Raw genomic sequence first — 23,087 nt, 5'->3', positions numbered from 1 at the left:
CGCGCAGCCAATCACCGCCCCCCGCCGGGGCCCGCCCCGCCGCGCAGCCAATCACCGCCCCCCAGCCCCCCCACCGCCACCAATGGGATGCCCTGACGCTCCCAGGGGCAGGGCCGGGCCCAGGGTCGGCCCCCAAAGTGACCGCGGCAGGGAGGGGGCGGGGACAGGCCCGGGCCGCTGCCCATTGGCTGGAGCCGCCGTGCCCGGCCCGCGCCCCCCGCCGTGCCCGCGCAGCCGCGCAGCGCCCCCTGCCGGCCGGCGGGGCTGTGGCAGCGCGGCCGCCATTACGGCCCGGCCCGCGTCTCCACGGCCCCGGGCACCGGCCGCGCTCCCGCCTCCTGCCCTCCCCGCTGCGGCTCACGAGCTGCACCCTCCAGCACCTCAGACTGCCAAGTGTGCCCTGCTCACACCGGCCTGCGGCTCTGACACCAGCTTCTCAAAGATTGGCAAAATATCAACAGAGGCACTTAGGCTGGAAAAGCCTTCTAACATCATCGAGTCCAGCGTAAGACCGTACCATGTCAGCTAGAGCGTGGCACTGAGTGCCGCATCCAGCCTTTCCTTAAACACCCCCAGGGACGGTGACTCCAGCACCTCCCATTCCCATGTCTAATCACTTTCTGTGGAAAAGTTCCCTCCTACTGTCCCACCTAAACCTCCCCTGGTGCAGATTGTGACTATGTGCTCTTGTTGCCTGGGAGAAGAGGTCGAGCTCCACGTGGCTACGGCCTCCTTTCAGGGAGCTGTACAGAGTGATCAGGGCATCCCTGAGCCTCCTTTTTTACAGGCTGAACAACCCCAGCTCCCTCAGCCTAACAGAACATGCACTCCAAATATATATCTATATATCTATATATAAATCTCTATATATCTATATTTTTATATATCCATATGTGTGTTCCTGGCGCAATGCATTTTAAGGCAAAATGGGGCTGGGATCATGGCTGAGCATTTGTGAATGGCCCCGTGGGGCCAAGCTGTCCAAGAGCTGCAAGCAGTGTCTAGGCCTGCAGTGGGGGATCAGGACAGGGATCTGGGCAGGGATCTGGTGGCTGGGCTCTGGCAGGGATGTGGTAGTGTGGGGAGGTGGACACTGAGACGGGGGAGTGAGAGAAGGCAGGCAAAGCATGCCAGGTGGTGTGAGGGAACAAGGTGGAAGACCAAGAGATGCTATCCCTCAGGCCACCCTGGCATTTCCACAGCATCTGCTGGGTCCCAGAGAGGTGCCAGATCCCATCTCCCCAACCTGTGATTCCTCCATGCCTCTCACCCTGTTCAGTTCTCTGTGGGCTGTCCTTCTGGGGCCGATGTGGCCAGGGGGCTTCCTCCTGCAGGCAGTGGCTGCCCGTCCTCTGTGGTTCCTGGCACACAGTCCCCGGCAGCCGCTGTGTCAGCCTCAGCAGAGGAAGGCCTGGGGGCTGGTGGGGCATCATCTCGGCTGTGGCGGGGCGCTGGCTGCGGCGGGAGCGGCGGCGGGACGGCGGGGGCTCGGCCGGGCGCGGTGCGGCGCGGCAGGGCTTTGGGGCTGGCCGCCCGGGCAGGAGCCGTGCCCCGGGGCTGCGCCACGGGCGGCGGGGGCGCTGCGGGCCGGGCCGGCGCTGGGCGTTTGCCTGGAAAGAAAGCTGAGGTGGGCTGGGCTCCTCGCCACTGGGGCTCTCCAAAGGGCACAGGGAGCTGCAGGCAGCTGGTCGGACAAATTTCCCCTTGCCCAGCTCCTGTCCTGAAGACACAAGCACACACCAGCTTCTCTGGGGGCTTTTCCCTCTTCCCTTCACAAAGCTTTGACACCTCTCTACTGGAGGTGTTCAACCCGACACTGGAGGACATCGTCCATCCCACGGTCCCATCTTGGCTGGATCCTGGCCATGTTGCCCTGGCCAGAGGCCTTTCCCTTCATTTGGTGACAAGGACATCCCCAGTGCCCACTTGTGTGGGGAACAGCAGGATGATCACTAAACCACAGGAGGTGGCATTGGGGGGTGTAATTTCCCAAGCATGTGGGGCACCCTAACCTTTGCGGGTGGTGTTGTCAGTCATCACTGGAGCTGGTGGCTCTGCAGCTTCAGGAGGTGGCCTGGGCAGTCCTGGGGATGCTGGCTGGGACCTGGCCTCGGAGTCCCTGGAGGTGCTGTGCAGAGAACAAGGCAAGTCAGGCTTTGGTTAGGCATGGTGGTCCTGGCTGTGAGGCACCTTGCAGCCACCTGTGAGAGTATGGCCCTGGTGTGGGGTGGGATGGAGGGAGGACATGGGAGAGCTGGGACAGCCAGAGCCTCTAGCTCCCATCAGACTTACGCCTCTCCATCCAAAAAGGTGGGGGTGCTGGCTGGAGGGGTCGCAGGAGTTGGTTCTTCCTCTGGGACAGACTTGGAAAGTCTGGTGTTTGTGGGCGGCATGAACATGCCCGAGACATTGAAGTCTATCTCTGGGTGAAGAGAAAGGAGGAGATCCTGTGAGGAAGCACTTGCCACCCAGAGCAATGACCCCACAGCAGAGAGCCAGAGCAGCCTCCCGCTTCTCCCCTCCTGGAGAGGGAGAAATGCTCCCTTCCCTTCCACTCCCTCTCACTCTCTGCTGTGGCCCACCAAGTGATGCCCTGGCCCTACCTCCAGGGAAGAGAGTGTCCACATTCTGGATGAGGGCTTCCACCACAACCTGGATGGAGGAGACCGAGGCCAAGTCCAGTTGCATGGGGTCTCTGAGAGACAGGGGTGGGGGAGGCATCAGAAAAAGGGTTTGGGGGTATTAACCCCAAATGAGTTTTTGTGTTCATTCCACAGGGGTCAGGGTCTGAAGGGAAGGCAGCCCAGCCAAGGGCAATGGCAACATGGATGATGGGCTTTTCTTTTCTCCAACACCAAACCCTGGTTTGGTGTGGGAGACCAGTGGTGTTGAAAGCCACCCATGTCACAAGTGTTTTGGGTCTCAGCCCCCTCCTCTGCTACTTTGCAGAGTGGCTAAGAGGACATGTGCTTGGTGAGGGGACATGCAACCTGGAGAGCATGGGACCAAGGGAAAGGACTTGAGGATGGAAGAGGTGTAAGTGCTTTAGACCAGCCTGTAAGTGCTGGATCAGCCTTTGCCATGGCATTTGCCTTCGGGGCACCCCAGCTGGGGCTAGGGAGCTGCCTCCCACCCCTTCAAACCAGAGCTTACCCTGTGCTCTTCTGCGTCCACAGCAGGTTTGGGCCCAGCACAATGGCAATGTTGCTGGGGGTCATTTTATTCACCTCCTGGTGTTCAGCCAGCTTGGCTAAAAACTTGATCAGATACCTGTGGGGTGAAAGGAGGGCAGGGGTTTAGTAGAGAGGGATTTGAGGAGGAAATGGCTACCCCTGGTGATTGCTTGGGGCTGAAGAAGCCCCTTTCTGACAAACCACCTGAGATTATTGTAGCTGTCCTGGGGCAGGCGGCTGCAGGTGTCTTGCAGGCTCTGCAGGCGGCTGTCAATGTCCTTTAGGCTGTAAGAGAGAAGGAGGAGCAGAGAGCTCAGCCTTTCCCTGTGGCACAGGGGGACACAGTGGACAAGGAGGAAGGGCAGTGTTGGCTGCCCCGTGCAGGCCATAGCCCTGGAGGTGGAGATGTCCTGCTTTACTGGGCAGTGAAGGCAGGCATGCACGGAGGCTCTGTGTCTGTATCTCCCCAAGTGAGACAGAGCACCCCTGCTCCAAGTGCCAGGAGGGATGGAAGGGGTTGAGTGGGGGCTTTTTGAGACCTTCCAGAGATTTCCACCCCAGTGCCTGGACCCACCTGGCCACTTTGACCCATTCGTCATAGAGTTCGAAAGTCATCAAAGGCTGGGGCAGCTCCCGCAGGTAGGATTTCAGTGCACCTGGGGGGAGAGGGGGAGCAGTGGAGCTGATGGCAGCTGAGGGATGGCAGGGACTGCCCAGTCATGTTCCCCCACCCTGCCTTGCTGGCACTCACCAGCCACAGCGTGGGGGTCTGAGTAAAACTCCTCCAGGGCATTGGAGCCGCTGGCCAAGCTGTTCTTCAGCTTCCTCAGCACCGAGGCACCTGCTGCCAGCCGGAAGAGTCCCTGGGGATGGCATGAAGAGGGAAGAGGTGCATTTTGAGTTTGGGAGGAGTGCATCTGGGGGAAGAAAGGTGATGAGGGGGTCTGGAGCACTCCCTACCTCCTCCTTCATGCTGGAAGCCAACAGCATCATGACACAGGCTTCGATGGGAAGTGCAATCTCCCGGCCCAAGCTCTTGAGGTGTGTTTCTAGGGACACACCGTAGTACCCTGCTACTGGGGTGTCTGTTGTGAAGGAAGGCTCTGGAAGAGGAAGGAAAATGTCAAGAGGGATGGTGGGGCATCCCTGGGACCATCCAGCATTTGGCCATGGCAACATCCTGCTCCAAGCTGAACTTGGCTGGCTACAGGCAGAGGCAGGACAGGCAGCATCTCCAGCCTGTGTCAAGCTGCATCCCCAACCTACCAGCCCAACATGGTAGGCAGCAGCAGGTGTAGGGAGGGAAAATTAGCCTTTTCCAGCTTTGCTGGACACACTTGTATCCCCCAGGCTCAGCTGCAGCCCTTGCCAGGCTGCACGGAGAGCCAGAGAGTACCTGTCTGTCTGTGGCTTTCCCTCAGCTCTGCTAGAGCTGAGTCCAGAGATTCCAGTGACTGCCGATGGTACTGGGCTTGGATTTCCAATAGCTGCAAGACAGGGGACAGGCAAACAGCATTCAGTTGGCACCAGCCCCTCTTGGAGAGGTGCCCATTCCCAGGACATTGCACCCACATGAAGACAGGGCAAAGAGGGAGCAGGAAGGGGAGCCCCCCTGGGGTCCATGGGACTGTGTCTGTAGTGAGGCGTAGAGGGCAGATTGGAGAGGGGTATCTTCAGGACAAGCTGCTTGTTTGCACTCGGTGCTAGTGGTGGCATTAACCTGCAGTGGCAGGAGCAAGGCCATCTGCTGATGCCTTGATCTGTCCCCTGCCCTGCTTGGGGGCACTTGGTGTGGATGGGGGCAAGGCTGGGCTCAGACATGTTGCAGCTGACGTTCACACACAGGGGGGAAGTGAGACAGAAGACTTACTTTGATGAAGTAGCTGGCATAGATGTCCTCTTTGGTGGAGAAGTGGTAGAGGTCAGCCATGTACTCATCCTAGGAAGGGAGACAAAAAAGAGCAATTTTCCATCCCCTCCCTGGCACCCAAGGAAGAGGAGACACCTCCCTGAAGCCCTTTCATCTGGCCAGTGAGTGGTCTAGACAGGGTCTCTGGGGGGAGTGGGGCTTTCTCCTTGCTTCCATTAGTTGTGTTTGGGTAGTGGCAGCAACCTGCCCCATGATCAAAGTCCTGGCACAAGTGGCTCAGGAGCAAGAGGCCTCTGCACCTTCAGCTCCAGTAAGCTCATGAGCTCTGCCAAGACGAGGTGCTGGGCTTTTCAGAGACACAGGGCAGAAGTGGAGAAAGCTGATGTGAAACTTCCCTGCCACCCATGACAGATCCTAGTTCAGCTGTTTTCCAGCCTGAGGGGACCCCATATGCTCCCTGATTTAGCCCCTGGACCCTCCTCTCTGCAACAGCTTGCACTTGGAATTCCTTTACTCTTTTTCTTCCCTGGGCTTGGGCCATCTCCCTGTTTCTGCTTGAGGGCCCCATTTGCTTTCAGAGGGCAGGACATGCTAGCTGGCTGCAGTCCATCCCAGCGTGGGGTCACCTTGGACAAGACTGGTGGAGGGGAGCAGGTCTGCAACCCTGGAGTTGATCCATGGGGGAGAGCAAGTGACCCTCTCACCTTACACTGCTCCACCTTCCTCTTCACCTCCTCCTCTTCTTCCTTCAAGATCTCCAGTTTGTTGGCAGAAGAAGATGCTCCTGGGCCAGCACCAGCCCCAGTGCTGTTACTGGAACTCTTGGCAGCTTGATTCAGCCTTTGGGGTGGGAAAGAAGAGGTGAATTTATGGTCTCAGTGCCAGGACTGTTGGGCAGAACTGGTGTGCGGACTTTCAGAGAAATCTGGCATGGCAAGGGCTACCCCGGCAAGAGTTGGAACGAGGTGATCTCAGTGTCCCAAGCAGCACCAGGGCACTTTGCTGCCTTTAGCAGCCTTCTCTCTAGTGCTGGAATCAGCATCTGCGCCCAGAGCAGGATGCACCTACAGAGGAGCTAGCTGGGTGCTCCTGAAGAGCTATTGGAAATTGAGTCTCCAGGGCAGTTATCCTCCTGTCTCCCCCAAGCTGTCTGGGGGCTGTGCTGGGTATGCCCTGGGCCCCAGGGCTGCAGTGTGCCCCATACCGGCTCTTGATTGTGTTCCAATCAGAAATCAACTTCTGGAGGGTCTTCTTGCGCTTCAGGATGGTGGGGAGCTCCTCCTGGGGGAGAGAGGGTCAGAGTGAGCGGGGGAGGCCTGGGGACACAGGAGGGAGTGGTGGAAGGATTGGAAAGTGGAGCCAGTAGAGCAGCCAGGACTACCTCACTGAGCTTGTTGAGTGGCTGCAGGACGTAGTGCTCCAGGTCAATCTCAAACTCAGCCACAATTTTGGCCAGTGAGCTCTGTATGCAGCAACCCATCTCCAGGGCTTTCCTGTGTGCGACAGAGATGAATGACTGCAGGCTGGAGCCATGCCCCTGTCTGACCCAACATCCCCCCCCTGCCCCTGTACCCACGTGGGACCCTGAGCCAGCCCCCAGCCTGCAATTTCTCTGCAATTGGAGGCTGAAGGACTGGCTGTCCTTTCTCCCAGTGCAACACCAGTGCTTGCTCTGGGGACATGGTTTGAGCCATGGCAGCCCCTGAGCCAAGACAGTGTCACTGCCAGGATCTGGCATCTTTTGGGGTCACCCTGGCACTTTCTCCCACCAGTACTTACCCAAGGCTGGACTCTGTGTCCAGTTCCTTGAAGCTCTCAGCCATCGCCATGGACAGAGCCATCAAGGGCAGCTTCTTCTGCACAGAGCCAAGGATTTGGGAGAGAAATGGTGACACCACTGTGCCTGGCCACACTGTGGTGCTCCCCACCACAGGGCACCATGGGTGCCAGAGTTCATGGGGGTTTGGGAAGGAACATAGACAGCAAGGTCTTTGGAGGGTTATTCAATGCAAAGACACTGTCTCTCAGGAGTGTCCTAAATTAGCAATGATTGAAGGGGTTGCTCTGCTCTACTCATCCCAGGCACATGCTGGAGGCTACTGCTGACAATGGGACCTGGGCTTGGCATAGCTTTGGGCCACCCTTCAGCAAAGCTGGCAAAGCAGGGGCCTGGCATCCCTGTTTTTGGCAAGGGACAGAGCTGGGGTGAGCACAGGCTGTGGTGGGAAGATTTTTCTCACCACTCGCTTGTCCATCTCGGAGCCACACTGTCCCTGCAGGCAGGCTTGGAGCCTCTTGGACACACTGTGAGCTGCTCGCTTGGCCGGCTCAATCCTCTGCTCAATCTGCGGGCAGAAAAATGGGACTGGAGAAGCCAATGGCACCTCGAGGCCATTTCCCCACTACCCTGCTCTGGGTGAGGATGGCCTGTTGTGCTGGTTTTGCATGGGCTGGTTTTGGGTAGCAGGGGGAGCTATGGAGGTGGCTTCTGTGAGAAGCTGCCAGAAGTCCAGCAGAGCCAATCCCTGATGGCTCTGAAGGTGGACATGCTGCTGGCCAAGCCTGGGCCAATTAGAGATAGTGGTAATGCCTCTGTGAAAACATGTTTAAGAATAAAATCAAAACAAAGTGGGGACACATTTTTTTCCTAGCCAGAGAAGAGAAGGAGGTGAGAACATGTGAGGGAAACAACATGGAGACACCAAGGCCAGTGGAGAAGGAGGGGAGGAGGTGCTCCAGGCACTGGAGCTGAGATTCCTCTGCAGGCCATGGTGAGACCATCCATCCAGGGGGAATGCAGAGATCCACCCACAGCCCATGGGGGAGCTGGCACTGGAGCGGGAGGAGGCTGTGATTCATGGGAGACCCGCTGGAGAGAGGGATCCTGCTACCAGGCTGGAGCAGCCTGTCCTTGGAGGACTGTACCCCGTGGAAGAGTGACCCATGCTGCAGCAGTTTTGGGAAGACTGCTGCTCATGAGATTTGGAGCCAGGCTGGAGAAGTTCACAGAGAACTTGAGTCTCGCATGGGAGGGACCCCAGGGTGCAGCAGAGCAGTGGAAGGACTCCTCTCCCTCAGCAGAGGAAGAAGATCTTGGGTGATGAACTGACAAAAACCCCCATGCCCTGTCCCCTGCACTGGCAGTGGGAAGGAGGGAAGGGTTGGGGGAAGAAAAGGTGTTTTTAAGGGCTTATTTTACTTCTCATTATACTCCTCTGATTTTGTTAGCAATAAATTCACTTTGTACCTCTAAATCGAGCCTGTTTTGCCCATGGAGTGTTTTCTCCTGGTCCTTAACTCATGAAGCCTTCATTAAATTATTCTCTGCCTAGCTGTGGCAGGGGAGGATGGGTGAGCAACTTTTGTGGGTAAATGGCATTTGGGCAGTGTCAAACCACAACACCTGCCCAGCATCCTACCACAGCCCGGAGCATCTGGTCCAGTGAAAAGGGAGCACAACTCCTGGTCAGGATTCATTCCTCTCTGAGCACCTGGGAAAGCCCTTGCTGGTAGCAGGAGCCTGCCAATCCCTTGACACCATGGACCTGAAATCACCCTCTGGCACACGGGCAGGTCCCAGCCCCATGACTTGGATGTGCTGGCAGGGCAGATGGCAGCAGGAGCGGGGCAGGTTCCCACACCCAGGCACAAGCAGACACACGCCTGCCAGCCCAGCCCACACCTCACCTGCAGCAAATCTTCTGACAGGAGCTCAGTTGCTTCTTGGGCTCTGCAGAGGAAGGAGAAGGAACCATAAGCGAATGGGGATGACCTCCACCCAGCTTCTTTGGGAAGGCAGGTCCTTGTGCATCCTCCCCGCCTCTCTTTGGGCTCCTGGGAGCAGGAGACACAGGCTGTAGCCTGGACCATCAGATACAAAGCTGTGGGTAGAAAGAGCCTGGGAGGACAAGAACAGCAGGAGCAGGGCAAGGGAGCCAGCTTTGCTGGCTGGTGGACACCTCATCAGACACGGTTTCCTGTCTGTGCACCTGAGTCAAAAAGTCCAGGTGTGACCTGTGTTTTTGGAGTCAGAGTGCTTAGCAGGGCCACAACAGGAGCAGGATGTTTACTGCCCCTGACTGCCCCATCTCTCCCCTGAAGGTGAATCCAGGGCAGTGATGCTGCAGTCTGGTACATGTCTTTGCAGGCCTGGGTAGTCAGTAGCAGTGGGGCCACTGGTGTGGGAGCAAGGGTGCCCTTGTCATCAAACTGGGGACCAAGACCAACACCAACCCCTCCAGAAATGCCCTCACAAACACAGCTTTTTGTGGTTCTGCTCAAAACCAAATTCCAAACCCACCAGCCACCATGACCCTAAAGCCTCCCTGATGCCTCCTATAGAGGAAGCCTTGCTTCCTAGCCTGCTATCATTGCTATGTCCCAGGAGCCCCATTTGATTTCCATCTGCTGCTGCTTTTTCCCCAGTTCACATTTCTCTCTTTTCACTGCCTGCCAAAACCAATGTGGGATGAGGATGTGGAGCTGCAGGAAACATGGGCGGTTTGGTTGAAGGCAAGCAAGATCACGTGAGGTCATGGTCCATAGAGGAGAGGCTCCTCAGCAGGTGAAGAGCTTGCTCTTGGACTTCACAACATGCTTGAGGCTTGCCTGCCTGACATGAAGCAAAAGGGAGATGCATCTGACATGGATGAAATCTTGAGGGAAGAGGGATGGGAAGGGGTATCGTGCTCCCTTCCAGGGAATGCAAGGATAGCAAGAGGCCACCAGCATATAGGAGTTGCTTCCTCGTGGTTGATTTGCTGGGCTGGCTGAAGGACCTCAATGGTTCAGGGGACACACTTGGTCCCACTTAGCCACCCAGTGCTAAGAACCTACAGAGGTGGCAGTAGGAAAGGGAGTGAGGGGGCTGGGCAGGGAGGGCCCAGCCCTGTAATTTCAGTTCTGGGTTTTGCAAGGGGAGAGCTTTGGAAAGCCGAAGAGAAAAAGAAGGAAATGGCAGAGGTAGAACAGGGACAGAGGGTTTTGTGTGGAGCTGTAAGTCCTCCATAGGTCCATCCAAGGCCCCCTGGTTCTCTCCTCAAAGGGCATTCTGGGCTGCTCACGCTGCTGGGCTGGCCAGAGCTATGCAGGGCATTGGGCTCCTGTGGGACACCCCAGACTCAGCAGGGAGGGCAGGTCCCAGCCCAATCCCGCTCCTGGTCATTGCACAGCCAGGGGCATGTGGCTGGAAGGTCCCTCCCCATTGCCCCACTGCCCCACATCCTGGCGAAGCCAAGCTTGGGAAAGTCCCATTTCCTGGTGAATGCAGGAATGTGGGCCCTGGGACAGGTAGCTGGACTTGAGGATCATTTACTGCTGAACAGCACCAATGCAGCCTTCACAGAGCCCCTCAGCTTGTGCTGAAGATGCTCTAAACCCTAAAGGTTTCCCCCCCTTTGCCCTTTTCCCAGGCCACCAGCCCCCGCACAAGCCAGGACGCGCATCCCGCTCCCTCCGGTACTGCTGGTGGAGAAGTCCTTACCTGGTGGTGGCATTGGGATGGGATAGCTGCTGGCGCATTCGATTGAACTGTCTTTTCATCATCTTGAGAGTCGGGAGGAGACCACAAAAGCTGCTCTGCTTGGCTGTACCCGCTCAGCTCCCCTCGGTAATGCTAGGCATCGGATGCCTGCAGCCCCTCTTCTCCCCGGAGCCACTTTGCTTTTCCCAGAGGACCTCTGCCTCCTTACTCCTCTTCTTCCCTCCCTCGTTCCCTCTTTTTCAGTTTCCCCAGCTGGTCCCCTCCCTAGTCCCTCCCTAGGGATGCCCTGCCTGCTTTCTTTTCCCCTCCCTTGAGCTTCGTTCTCTTGCTCCCTCTCCTTTTCTGAGCTTCCTTCCTCCTCCGTCCGCCCCTCCGCCACAGATCAGGTAAGAACAGTTCAGAGCTCCTGCTCCGTTCTGTGCTCCTGTCACCAGCCCACAAGTAAAAATAACTTCAGCCCAGCCTTAAAGGGGAAATTTTATTACAGCATACACATAACAAGGCAGGACAAGCACATGCTGCTGCCGAGCCCGAGTGAAGGGCCCACGCTGTTTCTTGCTCTGTCTCAGCTGGGGTGGTTCCCCTTCCTTCCTTCCCGTGCCCACCAGCAGCTGTGCCGCGGGGCAGCCCGTGCGGTGCCAGCTGCCTGTGCAGCTCGTACTGATGTACACCCTGCCCTACCTGGCCACCCAACTCTGCCAGCACTGCTCAGGCACCTCTCCATGCTCACGGGTGCAGCTCCACCCTCTTGCCCTGCGACATACCGCCTTGTTGTGACAAAAGCAGCAAGGCACAAGCAGCAAAGCCACCCCTGCACCCCTCTCGCTGCTTTCTCTCCCTGCCGTCGCTGAGGCTCTCCGGAGCCACCGCAAAGCTGCGGCCAGCGGCTGCTGCCTGGTGCCTTCGGGAGGTCCCTCCCCCCGCCAGAGGAGCTCCTCCGAGCAGGGCCAGCAGCATCCGCAGTTGCACGGGGACCGCAAACTCCCGGTTCTCAGGCTCAGCTGCTGCCTGCTCTCTGCAGAGCTGCACCAGAGCTCATATCCTTTTTTTCTTTTTTTTCTTTTCTCTTTTTGTCGAAAAACATCCACTCCACACCACCATGACTTTTGGTGTTGACTCTCTGAGATGTGTATCTCATTTTATTTCTGGCTACCTGCAGATAGGACTTTTCACCTGCACTAAGAGAGGGCAGAGGTTGCTGTTAGCTGGATTACATGGCTGGCAAAGGAAGCAGCAAACCAAGCCAAAACAAGAAGCGGTCAGCTTGTGGGCAGAAGAGGCAAGCAGCAAAGGAAAACAAGGCAGAAGGGCCACTCCATGTGTGCCCTGAAGCCAGAGGAGCAAAAATTTGGGGGCTGCTAGGCTGTGCTTCTTGGCAAGGATCAGGTCTCCAGTTACTGTCTAGCAAAGTGGTGCTGGCAGCTGTTTTCAAGTGGTTATGGGGTGACAGAGCACCACTGTCTCCCTGCCCAAAACACCAGGCTGTTCTCAGCCTGTGGCAGAGCACATCTGATCCCCCACCATCAAGCCCTGGGTGCTCCTAACAGGCACCTTCAAGCACCTGCTGCAAAGATGCAGCAAAGGCCCCCCAGATTCTCACTGGCTGCATCAAGGGGGAGCTGGGCCAATTCTTATACGCAGTATCAGAGCTGCTCCCAGCCCTGGGCTGCTGCTTGTCAGAGGAGATCCCCCTTTGTACTCCTGAAATAAAACGGTCTTGTGGAGCTGCTTCCAAGTGCTGCTACCAGCAGTGGTGAAGCTGCAGTCATGTGAGGCATGGGAGTGAGCTCAAGCCCTGCTTTCCGTGGACTGTCAGGCACACATTCCTGCCCACTGCCTCTCCATGGGGCACGAGGGAAGTGGGCAGCACCCAGTTCACAGCCTGGAAGTCACTACTCTCAAAAAAGGAATTGAGAACTGCCAGGGGAATTCCACCAACCCTGCTCATGGGAGCAGGGAAATCATTGTGACAAGGGCCTGAGTGACTGAGGGATGAACTACAGGACTAAAGGGGCAGGATTTGAGCTGGACAGGGTGCAGAGAAGCTCCTCAGGGGTCCAGGAAAAGGAAGGGGGAAAATGCATTCCTTGGGTCAAAAGACACAGGAGCAGGATCAGGAAAGAACTCTTTATTTCCCATAAATACAGCAGATTCTTCGCGCCGGGCGTCTCGTTTAAATGTTTGTTTGTTTTCTTCCATTTACAGAATTTTGCACTGAAAATATATACAAGTCTATTCAAGAACCAAACAAGATCTGCAAAGAAAAAACCCATACAAAACCCTGAAGAGACGGGAAAGGGAAGTAAGACAGCAGAATCCCAGCATAAAGACCTTGCTTCCCCCTCCCCTTTACTGCCTGCTGTGCCCAGCTCTGAGACGCATCACCTTCGCTGCCCAAGCCACGAGTGCGAGGCACCCTGCTTGTCTCCATCTCTCACGTGCTTCCTTCCACCTCTGGCAAGCCAATGCAGAGCACAGCTTGCCTCTGCTTTTTATGATCAGGCTCTCTCCAAACCAGCTTAGGGATGGGAAGCAGCTTCCATGGTCCTAAGTCTCATGGGATTGGGGATTGCTTGGGATGTGCTACCCTCGGTCTCCTTGGTGCCTGCAGATCCCAGCTCTTGTGTCACAGTGATCAGGCGGCTGGGGTGAGCCCCCTCCCCGCCACAGGGAGCCAGGCCTGCCCTCAGCTGCAGCAAAGGTGCACAAGGCACAGCTGAACCCCCCCGTGCCCCAGTGCAGAGCTTGGTGGTGATGAGCTGGGCTCCCATCTCCCCCCAGCTCCCAGCCCATCACTCACCCCTCTGTGAGAGGACACTGAAGAGCTGAGAAAACTCCCCTGGCCCACCAAGCTCTCCAGCCCAGCCGGGGAAAGGAAGTCTCACTGCTTCTTCCTCTCCCCATCTGCCAGGAGGCTGCAGGCAGTCTCAACCCCCAGAGCATGCCCCTCTCTGGCCACCATTCCCACAGCTTGCTATGATAGATAAAGCCTGTGGGAATGGTTCCTACCATGCTGTAGGGGTTCAGGACGCCAGCTGAAGGGGCAGGGAAGGCACAGAGCAAGCCGTTCCCAGCCCCTGAGGCCCCACCTCTCACCAACAGCTCTGTAAGCAGCTAGGGCAGAGATATGTGATGATCACTCCCCCTGACCCCCCCCAAAGTAGAGACAGCTGTCTGCTCTCTGGTGCTGGAGAGATACCTAGGCTCTCCTCAGCCTTGTTCCTCATCAGCTCCAGTGTGATCCCACCACATGGAATCACTGGGGCCCAGCTCTAAGGAGGGGGCAAGGGGGCAAGAGAGAGCACCATAGAGCATGAAGTAGCTGAAGGGCTGAGAAGTGTGGAGGGGGCAGACAAGGAAAAGGATCTTCCTTTGCTAGGCCTTGCCCTGGGCTGAGGCTGTTAAAGCTCCTCATCCTTGTTCCCCTATGCACCTAAAGCGGAAAGCAGGGTTAGAAGAGAAGCTGGACAGACTGGGGAGGGAGTGTCATCTTCAGAAGAGCAGGGAAGGCAACTGTTCACACATGAAGCTTTCCACTCCACTTCTAGTCCTGTGAGATTAACATCTGGCATCTCTGCTCTCCTCCTTGAGGCATGCTCCCTCTGGCCCTTGCCCGGCCATCTGGAGAATAGAGCGTGAGCACCAGCCCCCAGCCACCCTCCCATTTCCTCTGGCTGCTCCAGCCCCACAGGGTTGGCTTCCCAAGGAATCTGCAGTGTAGTGCCTGCAACATGTGGCCCTAGAGGTTTCCCCAGGATTCTGGTGGGGGAAACTGGTCCACGTCCCCAATTTCATTGTAGGTTTGCTCTCCCATGGTGAAGGTCAGTTTGTACCGTAGCCTCACTTTCTCCTGGAGATGGGAGAAAAAGAAAGGCATGAAGCACAAACCATTTACATCTCAGGTGCTGCTGAGTAGAGGAAACAGGGATAGGGTAGTGAGGCTTTGCCTAAGCACCAAGACCAGCCCCTGTTCATGCCCCAGGAACAATGCTGTTACCTTCTGTGGGTTAGCGAGCAGCAGGACTTGGGTGATGGCACTGGGGTGGACGATGGGATTGAATGCTGGCAGCTCTGTGCCTGAGGGAGGCTGTAGCTTCACCTTCATTATCTAGGGAGAGAGTGAGAGGAGAGAGTGACCACATTCCTAAGAGTGACTTGGCAGCCAGAAGCTCTGCTGCACTTGGGAAGCTTTGCTGCCTAGGCAAAGAGAAAAGCATTGTGCTAATCTGAAGGCATCAGAATTTGCTCCCATGCCCACGGAGCTCTCTCCATCCACCCTGTTTTCCTGCAGAAGTAGAATCATGCTTTGGCCCAGTTTGGGACCTCAGCCCCAGCAGCTGTCTTACCTTGGGGACGGCAGACTGAAAGACAATATTGCGGATGGGCTGCGGGGCCGTGCTGAGCATAGAAATCACCACCACAAGCACGTCAGGCCTCTCAGGCAGGGCATCCTTAGCAAAGTGGAATAGGACACGGAAGCCATGCTGATCATACACTGTCACAGGGAGGATGCTGCCTGTGGGAAAGGCAGGGACACGCAGCAGTCAGCCAGGAGGGAACTGGCCTGAGAGCACCTTTCCCCATCATCCTAACTCCAATCCATACTAGTGACAGAGACACCATTCCTCTTCAGCCTCCACAAAATCTAACAAGCAAGAAGTTTCTTCACATTATTCCCTTCCATGTGTGCAGGGTTGAATCCCCCCATGCCTGCCCCCCTATTTTTCCCCAGCTCACTGGGTTTGATTGACTCCAGAGGCACAGTGATGTTGGCCAGCGAGATCTCCTGGGGCAGCGCAGCGGCAGGAGGCCGTGGTGGCACTGCAGTACTTCCTGCTGGCGTGGTGGCAGCTTTTGGAAGTGTAGCAGGAGCAGGCAGCTCTGAGGTCAGAGGCAGCGTGGGGTTAGGGGAAGTACTCTGGAGTACAGGCAGAGCACTGGGATTGTGGGCTGCGGTGCCAGAGCTGCTCCTGTTCTGCAGATCCCTCAGGGTGAGCCGAGGGGGTGGTTGCTGCTTCTCCCTACAGGGGGAGAGAGATCGAGGAGTGGAACAGGGCACTGAAATGCTGTCCAGCACCCAGAAATGGAAACAATGGCGAGAGATGCCAGACTGCACTACCAAGTGCTTACCATCGCACTTGCTGAGATTCTGGAGGCAAAGACTGCTGCAGCAGCGTCTTGCCCAGGAGGTCCAGGTCATCCAGGCCACTGCTGCTAGGAGATGGTTTTGGGGAGGATGCACCAGCATCTGCTTTGACTGGTGGTGTTGCCATGATAGGGGTGATATTGAGCTCATTGCTGTCTGATGACTGTGAAAAAAGCATGCAGGAGAGCCCCAAAGCAGGGCTGCGTATCAGCACCAGCCATCAGCTGTGGCATGTTTCTCTGCTTCATTTGAGGGGGCTTTTACCACCCTCCCCACCCTCTGCCCTAGCTCCCAGAGCATTACCTGGAAGCTGTTCCAGCCACTGCTGTCACTGGCCTGGACAGGATGTGGTGTTGGGTCATTCAGGCCTGCCAGGAGTATAAGCAAACATGAAGCTTACCTACCAAATCAGTAAGAGCATTAAATATGGCCTGAGTAAGACACAGAAGCAGCAGGGCAGAACTGCCAATGTTGTCTCCATCTCTGGCCCCCATCCTTACATGGGGGAGAGCCAGGAGGGTGACAGTGGTTTTTTTCTGTCCAGATAGCTTCATTTATAGTTCATGTCTCACTGCAATCAGCAGTAAAATGACTGCTACTGAGCTGACCAATCTGACTGACCACGTTGTCTACTTGATGCTGTTGTACTCAAAAGCACTTGATTTAGGAAACAGACACTTTGTTGTGCAAAGCAGGACTCTAGAGCATTCTAGGAGTGACACTTTACATGATTTCACATGAACAGTTCCTGGAAGTCCCATGCATCTGCTGTCAGTTCATGACTTCAAGAGCAAGTGAGCAAGGGTGACCCCCCTTGTGATCCCATCTGGGGATGGCCATTGCATCACTCTTGATTTACCTGCCAGATCAGTTTACCCAGAGCAAATCAGTGGGCACATCCCTACAGGCTCTCTCTGACTAGCCAGGAAAACACCATGGGACTGAAGTTCAGAATCATAGCAGCGTCCTTCCCTCCTCGCCCTCACACTAAATGGAAGAACCTCTTTGTCTTTCATTATTCACTTCTACCAGAGCTCTTTCTTATTCATGTTCCTGCCAAAGAAGAACTATCTAGACTCAAAGAATGAAGAACTTTTGCTCTGGATTTCTCACCTAAAGACATGAGTTCATCATCCAGCAAGGAGACAGAGCCAGCTTGGTCAGGCACAGGGACTGCTGAGCCACCTGAAAGGGTGGGCAAGGCTGGGTAGGAAGGGCATGTTGCTGGAAGCTCCAGGCCAGACAGATCTAGAAGTGCTGAGGTGCTGCCTGCAAAAAGAAAAGACTCTGAAAACGTTGTCCAGTCCTTATGCAATGTGGTGAGGCCTCGCTCCCATCCTTCCTCACACCCGCTGCTCTCCCTTCCAGTTCCCCTTCTTCATGCACCAGTCACATCCACAAGCCATTTCCTTATCTCACCAGCCCCACTCTAAGCTCCTGCAGGTTTCCCCTTTCCACTTCTCTCAGTCCTCTCTTACTCTGCAGGAAACCAGCAACAGGGTCCCTCTGCTTGACCCTCCTGTCCCCATTCTTCAAGTCTCCTCACCTCGAAGGGGACTGGCCACCGTCTCCCCATTGATCTCTTCTCCCCGTACAAGCTGCTTGTAGAGATTGATCACCTGGGTCAGATTGTCATTGGCTTGCAGAATCTCCGCTGAAAACAAGTGTGAAATAGTGAAGAGAGTAACTCTTATACCCTAAATGTCTGTTTCTCCCAAGCAAGGCCCAAGTTGCTGCAAACAAAACCACTGCAAAGATGGTTTTCACCATTGCTGCTGCAGGCTGCACAGGGTACACTGACACCTCCAGGGCAGGCTCAGCAGGAAGGAGAAAGGTCAGATATATTTACCTAGAGCTTCATCATTGTCTTCTGTGTCACTGGCGAGCCGGAAAAGCATGGGCCTCATGCGCTCACAGCGCTGATACAGCTCCTGGGGCAGCAGAGAAACAGTGATGAGGCGAGCATCCTGAGCAGCAGGACACTCCAGCTGGAGTTGCAAAATAGGCAGGAGGATGAGGGGATAAGGGTCACCCATTTCTGCTAAGCCCAAGGAGGATTCTGGGATTGCCTTTCCTCACCTTCATTAGGTCCTCATTGCTTTCCGTTGTCTCCCCCTTGCTGTAGTTTGTCACCATCTCTGTCAGCAGCTTCACGTTGTTGTTCACCTCTTCAATGGCATTCACCCTCTTGGAGATCTTCTCCATGCGCTTTTGGTCCTGGAGGGGAAGCACATGGGGAAGGATGTCCTCACCTGGAGAGGAGGAAGGCCAGGCCAACCAACCAGCCTGGACTAAAGCCCAGCAACACTGCCCTCAAAACAGCTCCCACTCCATGGAAAACTCCAGGACATCTCTGGGCAGGAACATGCCAGACAGGGATGGAACTGCTGTGGATCTTGTGCTGCAGCAGGGCTTGGGCCACAGAATGCACTCAGAGCCATTCCTCCAAGTAGCCAGGGGATGGTAGAACTCACACAAGGACTCTTTGATAGCTGCTGCACCCAAATTTTGGGCAGAAGCTCCGTATGTCTTGAGGTCATGAGGTCACAAAGTCAGTCCTCCTTTGGTGCCAGCCATCACCACCCAGACCATGACTCCCCAGCTCCCTTCTTCCCCAGTCCCACCTCCTGAACCATCTCCTTGATGAGCTTGTTGGCAGCCCGGAGATCCTCAGGATGGGAACTTTTCAGGAGGCGAGCCAGTGTCTGCAAAAGAGAAGGTACTCCTGAGCCCAAGCTGAGGGATGGCAGCCAGAGTCACTCTTGCATTACTAGAGCCAAGAGCTGCCCCCATCCCAAACCTGTATCTGGCAGTGGACAACTCCAATGATTTAGAAAGCCCAGCCACAGGAGCCTGTGGGCTATCAGAGACCAGGGAGAGAAGTACAACTGGCTTGGCTTTTCCTCTTGTAGTTCTGGTTATGCAAGCTAGGTCTTTCCCTCAAGATCCCCTGCATTCAAAACCTGCTCTGGCCTGCCCATTACCCACCATGGAGAGTCTGGAGTGCAGCAGCACTGAGACAGGAAGAGAGCCTGGTTTATGCAAGAATTGCCAGGGCATTGTAATGGACTCCTACTTGGACTTGTTCACATGCCTCTTTGCTGGCGATGAGAGAGAGCTCCCACTTCCTCTCCAGTCAGTGAACAGTCCCACTGCCCATCTTCAAATCCTCATTTGCAGACTCTGACCCATGGAGGCAAGCTATATCCCTTACAGCAAACAGGCATCACACTCCTGCTGTAGAACTAGATCCAGAGGAGCCCAGTACTTGCTTAAATGTATCAGCACTGATAGTGCAGAGGTTTGCCTGAGTGGTGACACAATTCTGATGGAAAGACAACACAGGATGGGTCCAGGTGGCTATAAGTGGTTGGGCAATAAGCAGATTGCAGTGCTGGGGGTGGGGGAAGAGATAACAGCAGCAGCATCTGGGGCTGAGATTTAAACCTCATGGCCAGATAACTCCAAAGTCTAGAGAGCTCACAGCAGCAAACCTCCCCAGACCTGCTTGGGCCAATGTCAGTGCCTCACCCTTTGCACCATCCTGCAGCTAAGTGCTCCAAAGGTCAAACAGACCCACATGCCCCACTCCTCTGGATATTTCCTTTGTCATGATTTTGGAACAGGCCCTCAGCATTCCTGTGATGCATTTTCTGAAGGACAGCATGTGCAGCAGGGACCTTAACTCTCCCACATCAGGGGGACATAAGGTGCTGGAGCAGGAAGATGATGCCTACTGTCCCTCTTCTTGCACAGAGTCCTTACCTTGGATTTTTCTTCATCATCAAAGATGATGTTCTTGGGTCGAGGAGGAGGCGGTGGGAAAGGAGCGTCATCAGGAAGTTTGGGGTCACACTTCACAATTCCTGCAGTAGAAGGAGAGATCAGGAGGACTCACCCACGCAGGGATGGCACTGTCACCCAGGTTTTTTTTCCCTAATGGCCCACCAAATCCAGCTGGGACTGAGGGTGTGTGGGTTAGCTCCTGTTAAACAAGATCCTGGATTGTGTTTCCATTCCCCATAAATATCCTTGCTTAGAAAATTCCAGCCTATACTGCCAAAGTACTTGCAGCCCTTCAGCCCCAGACCTTTCCAGTGTCCCATCTCCCACGTGAGCAAGCAGATGAGCCCTCCAACCCAGCAAGTCCCTCTGCTCAGCCAGAAGCCCCAAGGCACCTGCTCTGTCTCTGACCCTGGTGCTGAGTCAGACTGATGGATGACCTGGGTCTGGGCAGAGGGAAGGGAGAGCTTGTTTCAGATTTCTCCCAGACAAAAAATGAAGGTGAGCAAAACCATCTGTCCACTGCCCCTTCCAGACCACTGCCTCTCACCTTGTTTCTTCAGCATCTGGTAGGCTTCAGTAATCTTCACCTCATGAGGCAGCCCTAATGTCCAGCTGTACATCAGCTCCAGGATCTTTGACTTCACTTTCTCTGATGTCCGGCTGCCAAGATACTAGAGGAAGAGAAAAGAGGAGGCGTGCAGCAGATCTGAGCCGTTGCAAGTCTGGCCTGTTCCTCTCCTTGCCCCCCCAGGAGAAGTGAGACTGTTCCCAATGGCACAAAGAGGAAAGAGGAAGCAAGCAGGAAAGCTCATGAGGGCCTTGCAACACATCCTATGCTCTGCCTGGTTTCCATCACAGGAAAAACAAGAGGTGTGAAAAATGCTGCAGCAGCAGCTCCTCAGTGACACACAGGGACAGGTGGGAAGGCTCAAGCAGGTCTCCTGTCACCTTGTGAAGGGAAGGTCCTGTGAAAAGAAGCTGCTCAGCAAGGCAGCCCTCTGGGAGAGGGATGTGGGTAATGGTCTCTGATGCAGGGCCCCGAGCAAGGTGAGCCCCAGCTGACCAGCACCCAGCAGGTGCCATGCAATCATCCTTCAGCCTCCTCACATGGCTCTGATGGGAGCACTGGTGGTAGAAACAGTGCCTGTGCCACCAGAAACAAATGGCTTAAGGCAGAGGACATACTCTAGGGTGCCGAGCAAGAGGACTTTAGGATGCTGCTGTCACTGTCCAGGGCTATTCATCATCACAGATCACAAGCTGTGACTGGCAGACAAAGGTTTTCCTTAGTCATATTTAGCCTGTGTTCCCTTAACTCTATGCTTGCTGGTGTTCACTGCCTTGACTGAAGTAGGGGAGCCCGCACAGCTTGTTCTGCTGCAGGAACAGCAGCATCAGCAGAGGAGCAGGTACTGACTTGGTCCTTCAGATGGACTCGCCAGAACACCCCTGACCAAGCCTGGGCTTGCCCTCCAAGAGTGTCTCAGTCAGGTTGGGACACCCCAAAGAGACATGGTCCTGTCGCAGCTGGGGGAGGTTCCTGAGCACATGCAGCACAGACAGAGCCCAACAGGGATGCAGGGAAGTGACTCCAGGCACGCACATGAGCTCAGTAGTCTCACAAGTGCTGGCTGCACCATGTCCAATTGGCGCTCAGCTTCCTACAACAAGAATCAGCCTGGAACAGTGGGGTGAAAACTCACTTCCCACCAGAAAACTCACCAGGAAACAAGGACTAGATCTCCTACTAACGCTGTCCTATTTCGCCCACTTCATTGTGGGTGTCTGCCCTTTTTTCTCAGCCACCACTTTCTCCCAAAGCCCTCCTGCCACCGGGCAGCATTCCCTTCAAGCACGATGCCATGAGACCCACCTTAGGGGACACCACCTTGATGAGCTCGTTGAGGAAGCGGAACTTGCCCACCTCATCGTGGAAGCGTTTGCCACAGCTCTTCATGCACGACTCCAGCACCTGGGGAGAGGGGCCACGTTAGTCCCAGCATGGGGCCAGCAGCAGGATCAGGAGCCAGCTCCTTCCTGCTTGCCCCTCACCAGGTACAGAGCCTGTCGCTACTGTCACAGCAGCACAAAGGGACATCCCCTGCTCCCTCCCAGGTGCTCAAGCACCCTCCCAGAGGGAAGAAAGATTCCCATCTTTGGGGCCAGTTTTTGCAGAGATGGCTGAACAGCCCATCCAAAGGGTTACCCTTAGAGAGATCACAAACACCAGGGTTTCAAAGTAGGGATCCACAACATGATTAAGAATCATTGAATCCTTTAGGTTGGAAAGTATCATCAAGATCATACAGTCCAACCATTAACACAGCACTGCCAAGGCCACCACAACAAAAGCCAAAAAGCTTCCTATTCAACTTCAACAGGCTATGATCCTTCTAGGAACAAAACCTTTCCAAGTAACCTCTCCTGACTTGTGGAACCACCTTCAGTCCCTCTCCCACCCAAGGGCCCAGGTGCTCCAGGGCTTTCTCAGAGAGAATTCAAAGGTTCCCGTGCTTCTCCAGTCAAGCTGGAGCATCTCCACGCCCTGCCCCTCCATCTAGTTCTACCAGCCTGCAGATGCCCTTACCGTGAGGGCCTGGATAGCTTCCCATTCCTGTGGAGACTGGATCTTGTGGGCAAGAAGCCGGGTGGCAAGTGGAGGACTGGAAGGAGTGAGGGGAAAAGAAAAGCTCGCCGGTTATTGACAAAACGTCTGGTACCTGCATTTCTGTCTGGGAATCCAGAGCTGAAAAGCATGTTGCAAGCTGAAGATGCTGATAAAGCACTAAGACACCTCAAAATCCGGAGGAAACCTTCCATTAGTGGAACCCCCACCTACCCCCACCTCGAGGGCCTTCATGACTATTCAGCTTTTGGGACAATCCCACTGGATTTTGCTGGGTGGGAAATCATAACCAGGCCTGTGACCTGGAGAAGCCTGGGGAAAGGACAAAGCACTTACCCCTCCAGCTCCTTATTGAGCTGCTCACAGAACGCATTGATACCATCCCAGTCCAGGTCCTTGTTCAGGGGGTTTGTGGCTTTGTCTGCGGGCAGGAGGAAGGGACGGTGAGAAGAAAAACCCAACAGGCTCCTACTCTGTGGAAGGACATCATTGATGCCACTCCCTCCCTGCCAACTCCAGCGGGTGCAGCAGCAGGGGACGGCGTGGGAGGGGAAACACACTCGTGTCCACTCGCCCCTTCCCACGGCAGCCCTGTGCACCAACTCTAGCTCCCTCCTCCCTGCTGACCCACCGTACCCCTGCCTCCGGCTGGGCCCTGGGGTCTCACCGCCGCCGCCGGGGGCGCCCGCAGCCCCCCTCCCTCACAGCCCTGCGCCCCCCACGCCCGCGCCCTCCCCGCCCCACTGGGAGGGCAGCGGTGGTCGCAGCCGCACTCACTGATGCGCGCCTCCAGCGTCTCGGGCTCCATGTCGACGGCCCGCGGCTCCTCACCGGGGCAGCGCCGCTCCGCCGCCGCCCTGCCGCCGGGCCCGGCGCGGCCGCGCCATGGAGAGCCGCGATCGCTCTGGCCACAGAGAACCGGAAGTCGGCCGTCCGGAGCGCCGCTCCGCTGCCAGCGCGCCCCCTGCCGGCCCGCGCTCCCGCTGCACCATGAGCTCACCGCG

General features: G+C 55.9%; 2 protein-coding genes across 4 annotated transcripts; both read right to left on the bottom strand.

Moving 5' to 3' along the window:
- Positions 1–124: 124 nt before the first annotated feature.
- Positions 125–11,434, bottom strand: SH3BP1 (SH3 domain binding protein 1). The gene is made up of 18 exons (XM_054631222.2): positions 10,526–11,434; positions 8,731–8,773; positions 7,284–7,388; positions 6,823–6,899; positions 6,425–6,536; positions 6,248–6,324; positions 5,748–5,883; positions 5,044–5,112; positions 4,570–4,660; positions 4,134–4,276; positions 3,925–4,036; positions 3,748–3,829; positions 3,378–3,458; positions 3,154–3,270; positions 2,604–2,695; positions 2,293–2,422; positions 2,013–2,128; positions 125–1,610 (listed from the first exon to the last, which is right to left on the bottom strand). The coding sequence occupies exons 1-18, from the start codon at positions 10,585–10,587 to the stop codon at positions 1,276–1,278; spliced, it is 1,980 nt and encodes a 659-aa protein (XP_054487197.2). The 5' UTR covers positions 10,588–11,434; the 3' UTR covers positions 125–1,275.
- Positions 11,435–12,638: 1,204 nt separating this feature from the next.
- Positions 12,639–23,036, bottom strand: GGA1 (golgi associated, gamma adaptin ear containing, ARF binding protein 1). Of its 3 annotated transcripts, none has more exons than XM_077178556.1 (17): positions 22,861–23,036; positions 22,420–22,556; positions 22,045–22,120; positions 21,331–21,429; positions 20,005–20,128; positions 19,437–19,537; positions 18,296–18,376; positions 17,751–17,888; positions 17,521–17,602; positions 17,218–17,325; positions 16,785–16,940; positions 15,975–16,039; positions 15,656–15,834; positions 15,263–15,546; positions 14,872–15,041; positions 14,523–14,633; positions 12,639–14,375 (listed from the first exon to the last, which is right to left on the bottom strand). In XM_077178556.1, exons 4-17 carry the CDS (start codon positions 21,412–21,414, stop codon positions 14,265–14,267), a joined length of 1,794 nt encoding a protein of 597 aa, XP_077034671.1. In that variant the 5' UTR covers positions 21,415–21,429; positions 22,045–22,120; positions 22,420–22,556; positions 22,861–23,036; the 3' UTR covers positions 12,639–14,264. The 3 variants fall into 3 exon arrangements, with proteins under 3 accessions (XP_077034671.1, XP_054487163.1, XP_054487164.1); XM_054631188.2 differs by having other exon boundaries at positions 22,420–22,504; XM_054631189.2 differs by lacking the exons at positions 22,045–22,120; positions 22,861–23,036 and having other exon boundaries at positions 22,420–22,477.
- Positions 23,037–23,087: the final 51 nt, after the last annotated feature.

Source organism: Agelaius phoeniceus, chromosome 5 (genome assembly GCF_051311805.1).
Source record: "Agelaius phoeniceus isolate bAgePho1 chromosome 5, bAgePho1.hap1, whole genome shotgun sequence".
In the NCBI taxonomy this organism is placed as follows: domain Eukaryota; kingdom Metazoa; phylum Chordata; class Aves; order Passeriformes; family Icteridae; genus Agelaius; species Agelaius phoeniceus.
The sequence above is the reverse complement of the archived record's forward strand: the minus strand, read 5'-3'. Positions and strand labels throughout refer to the sequence as shown.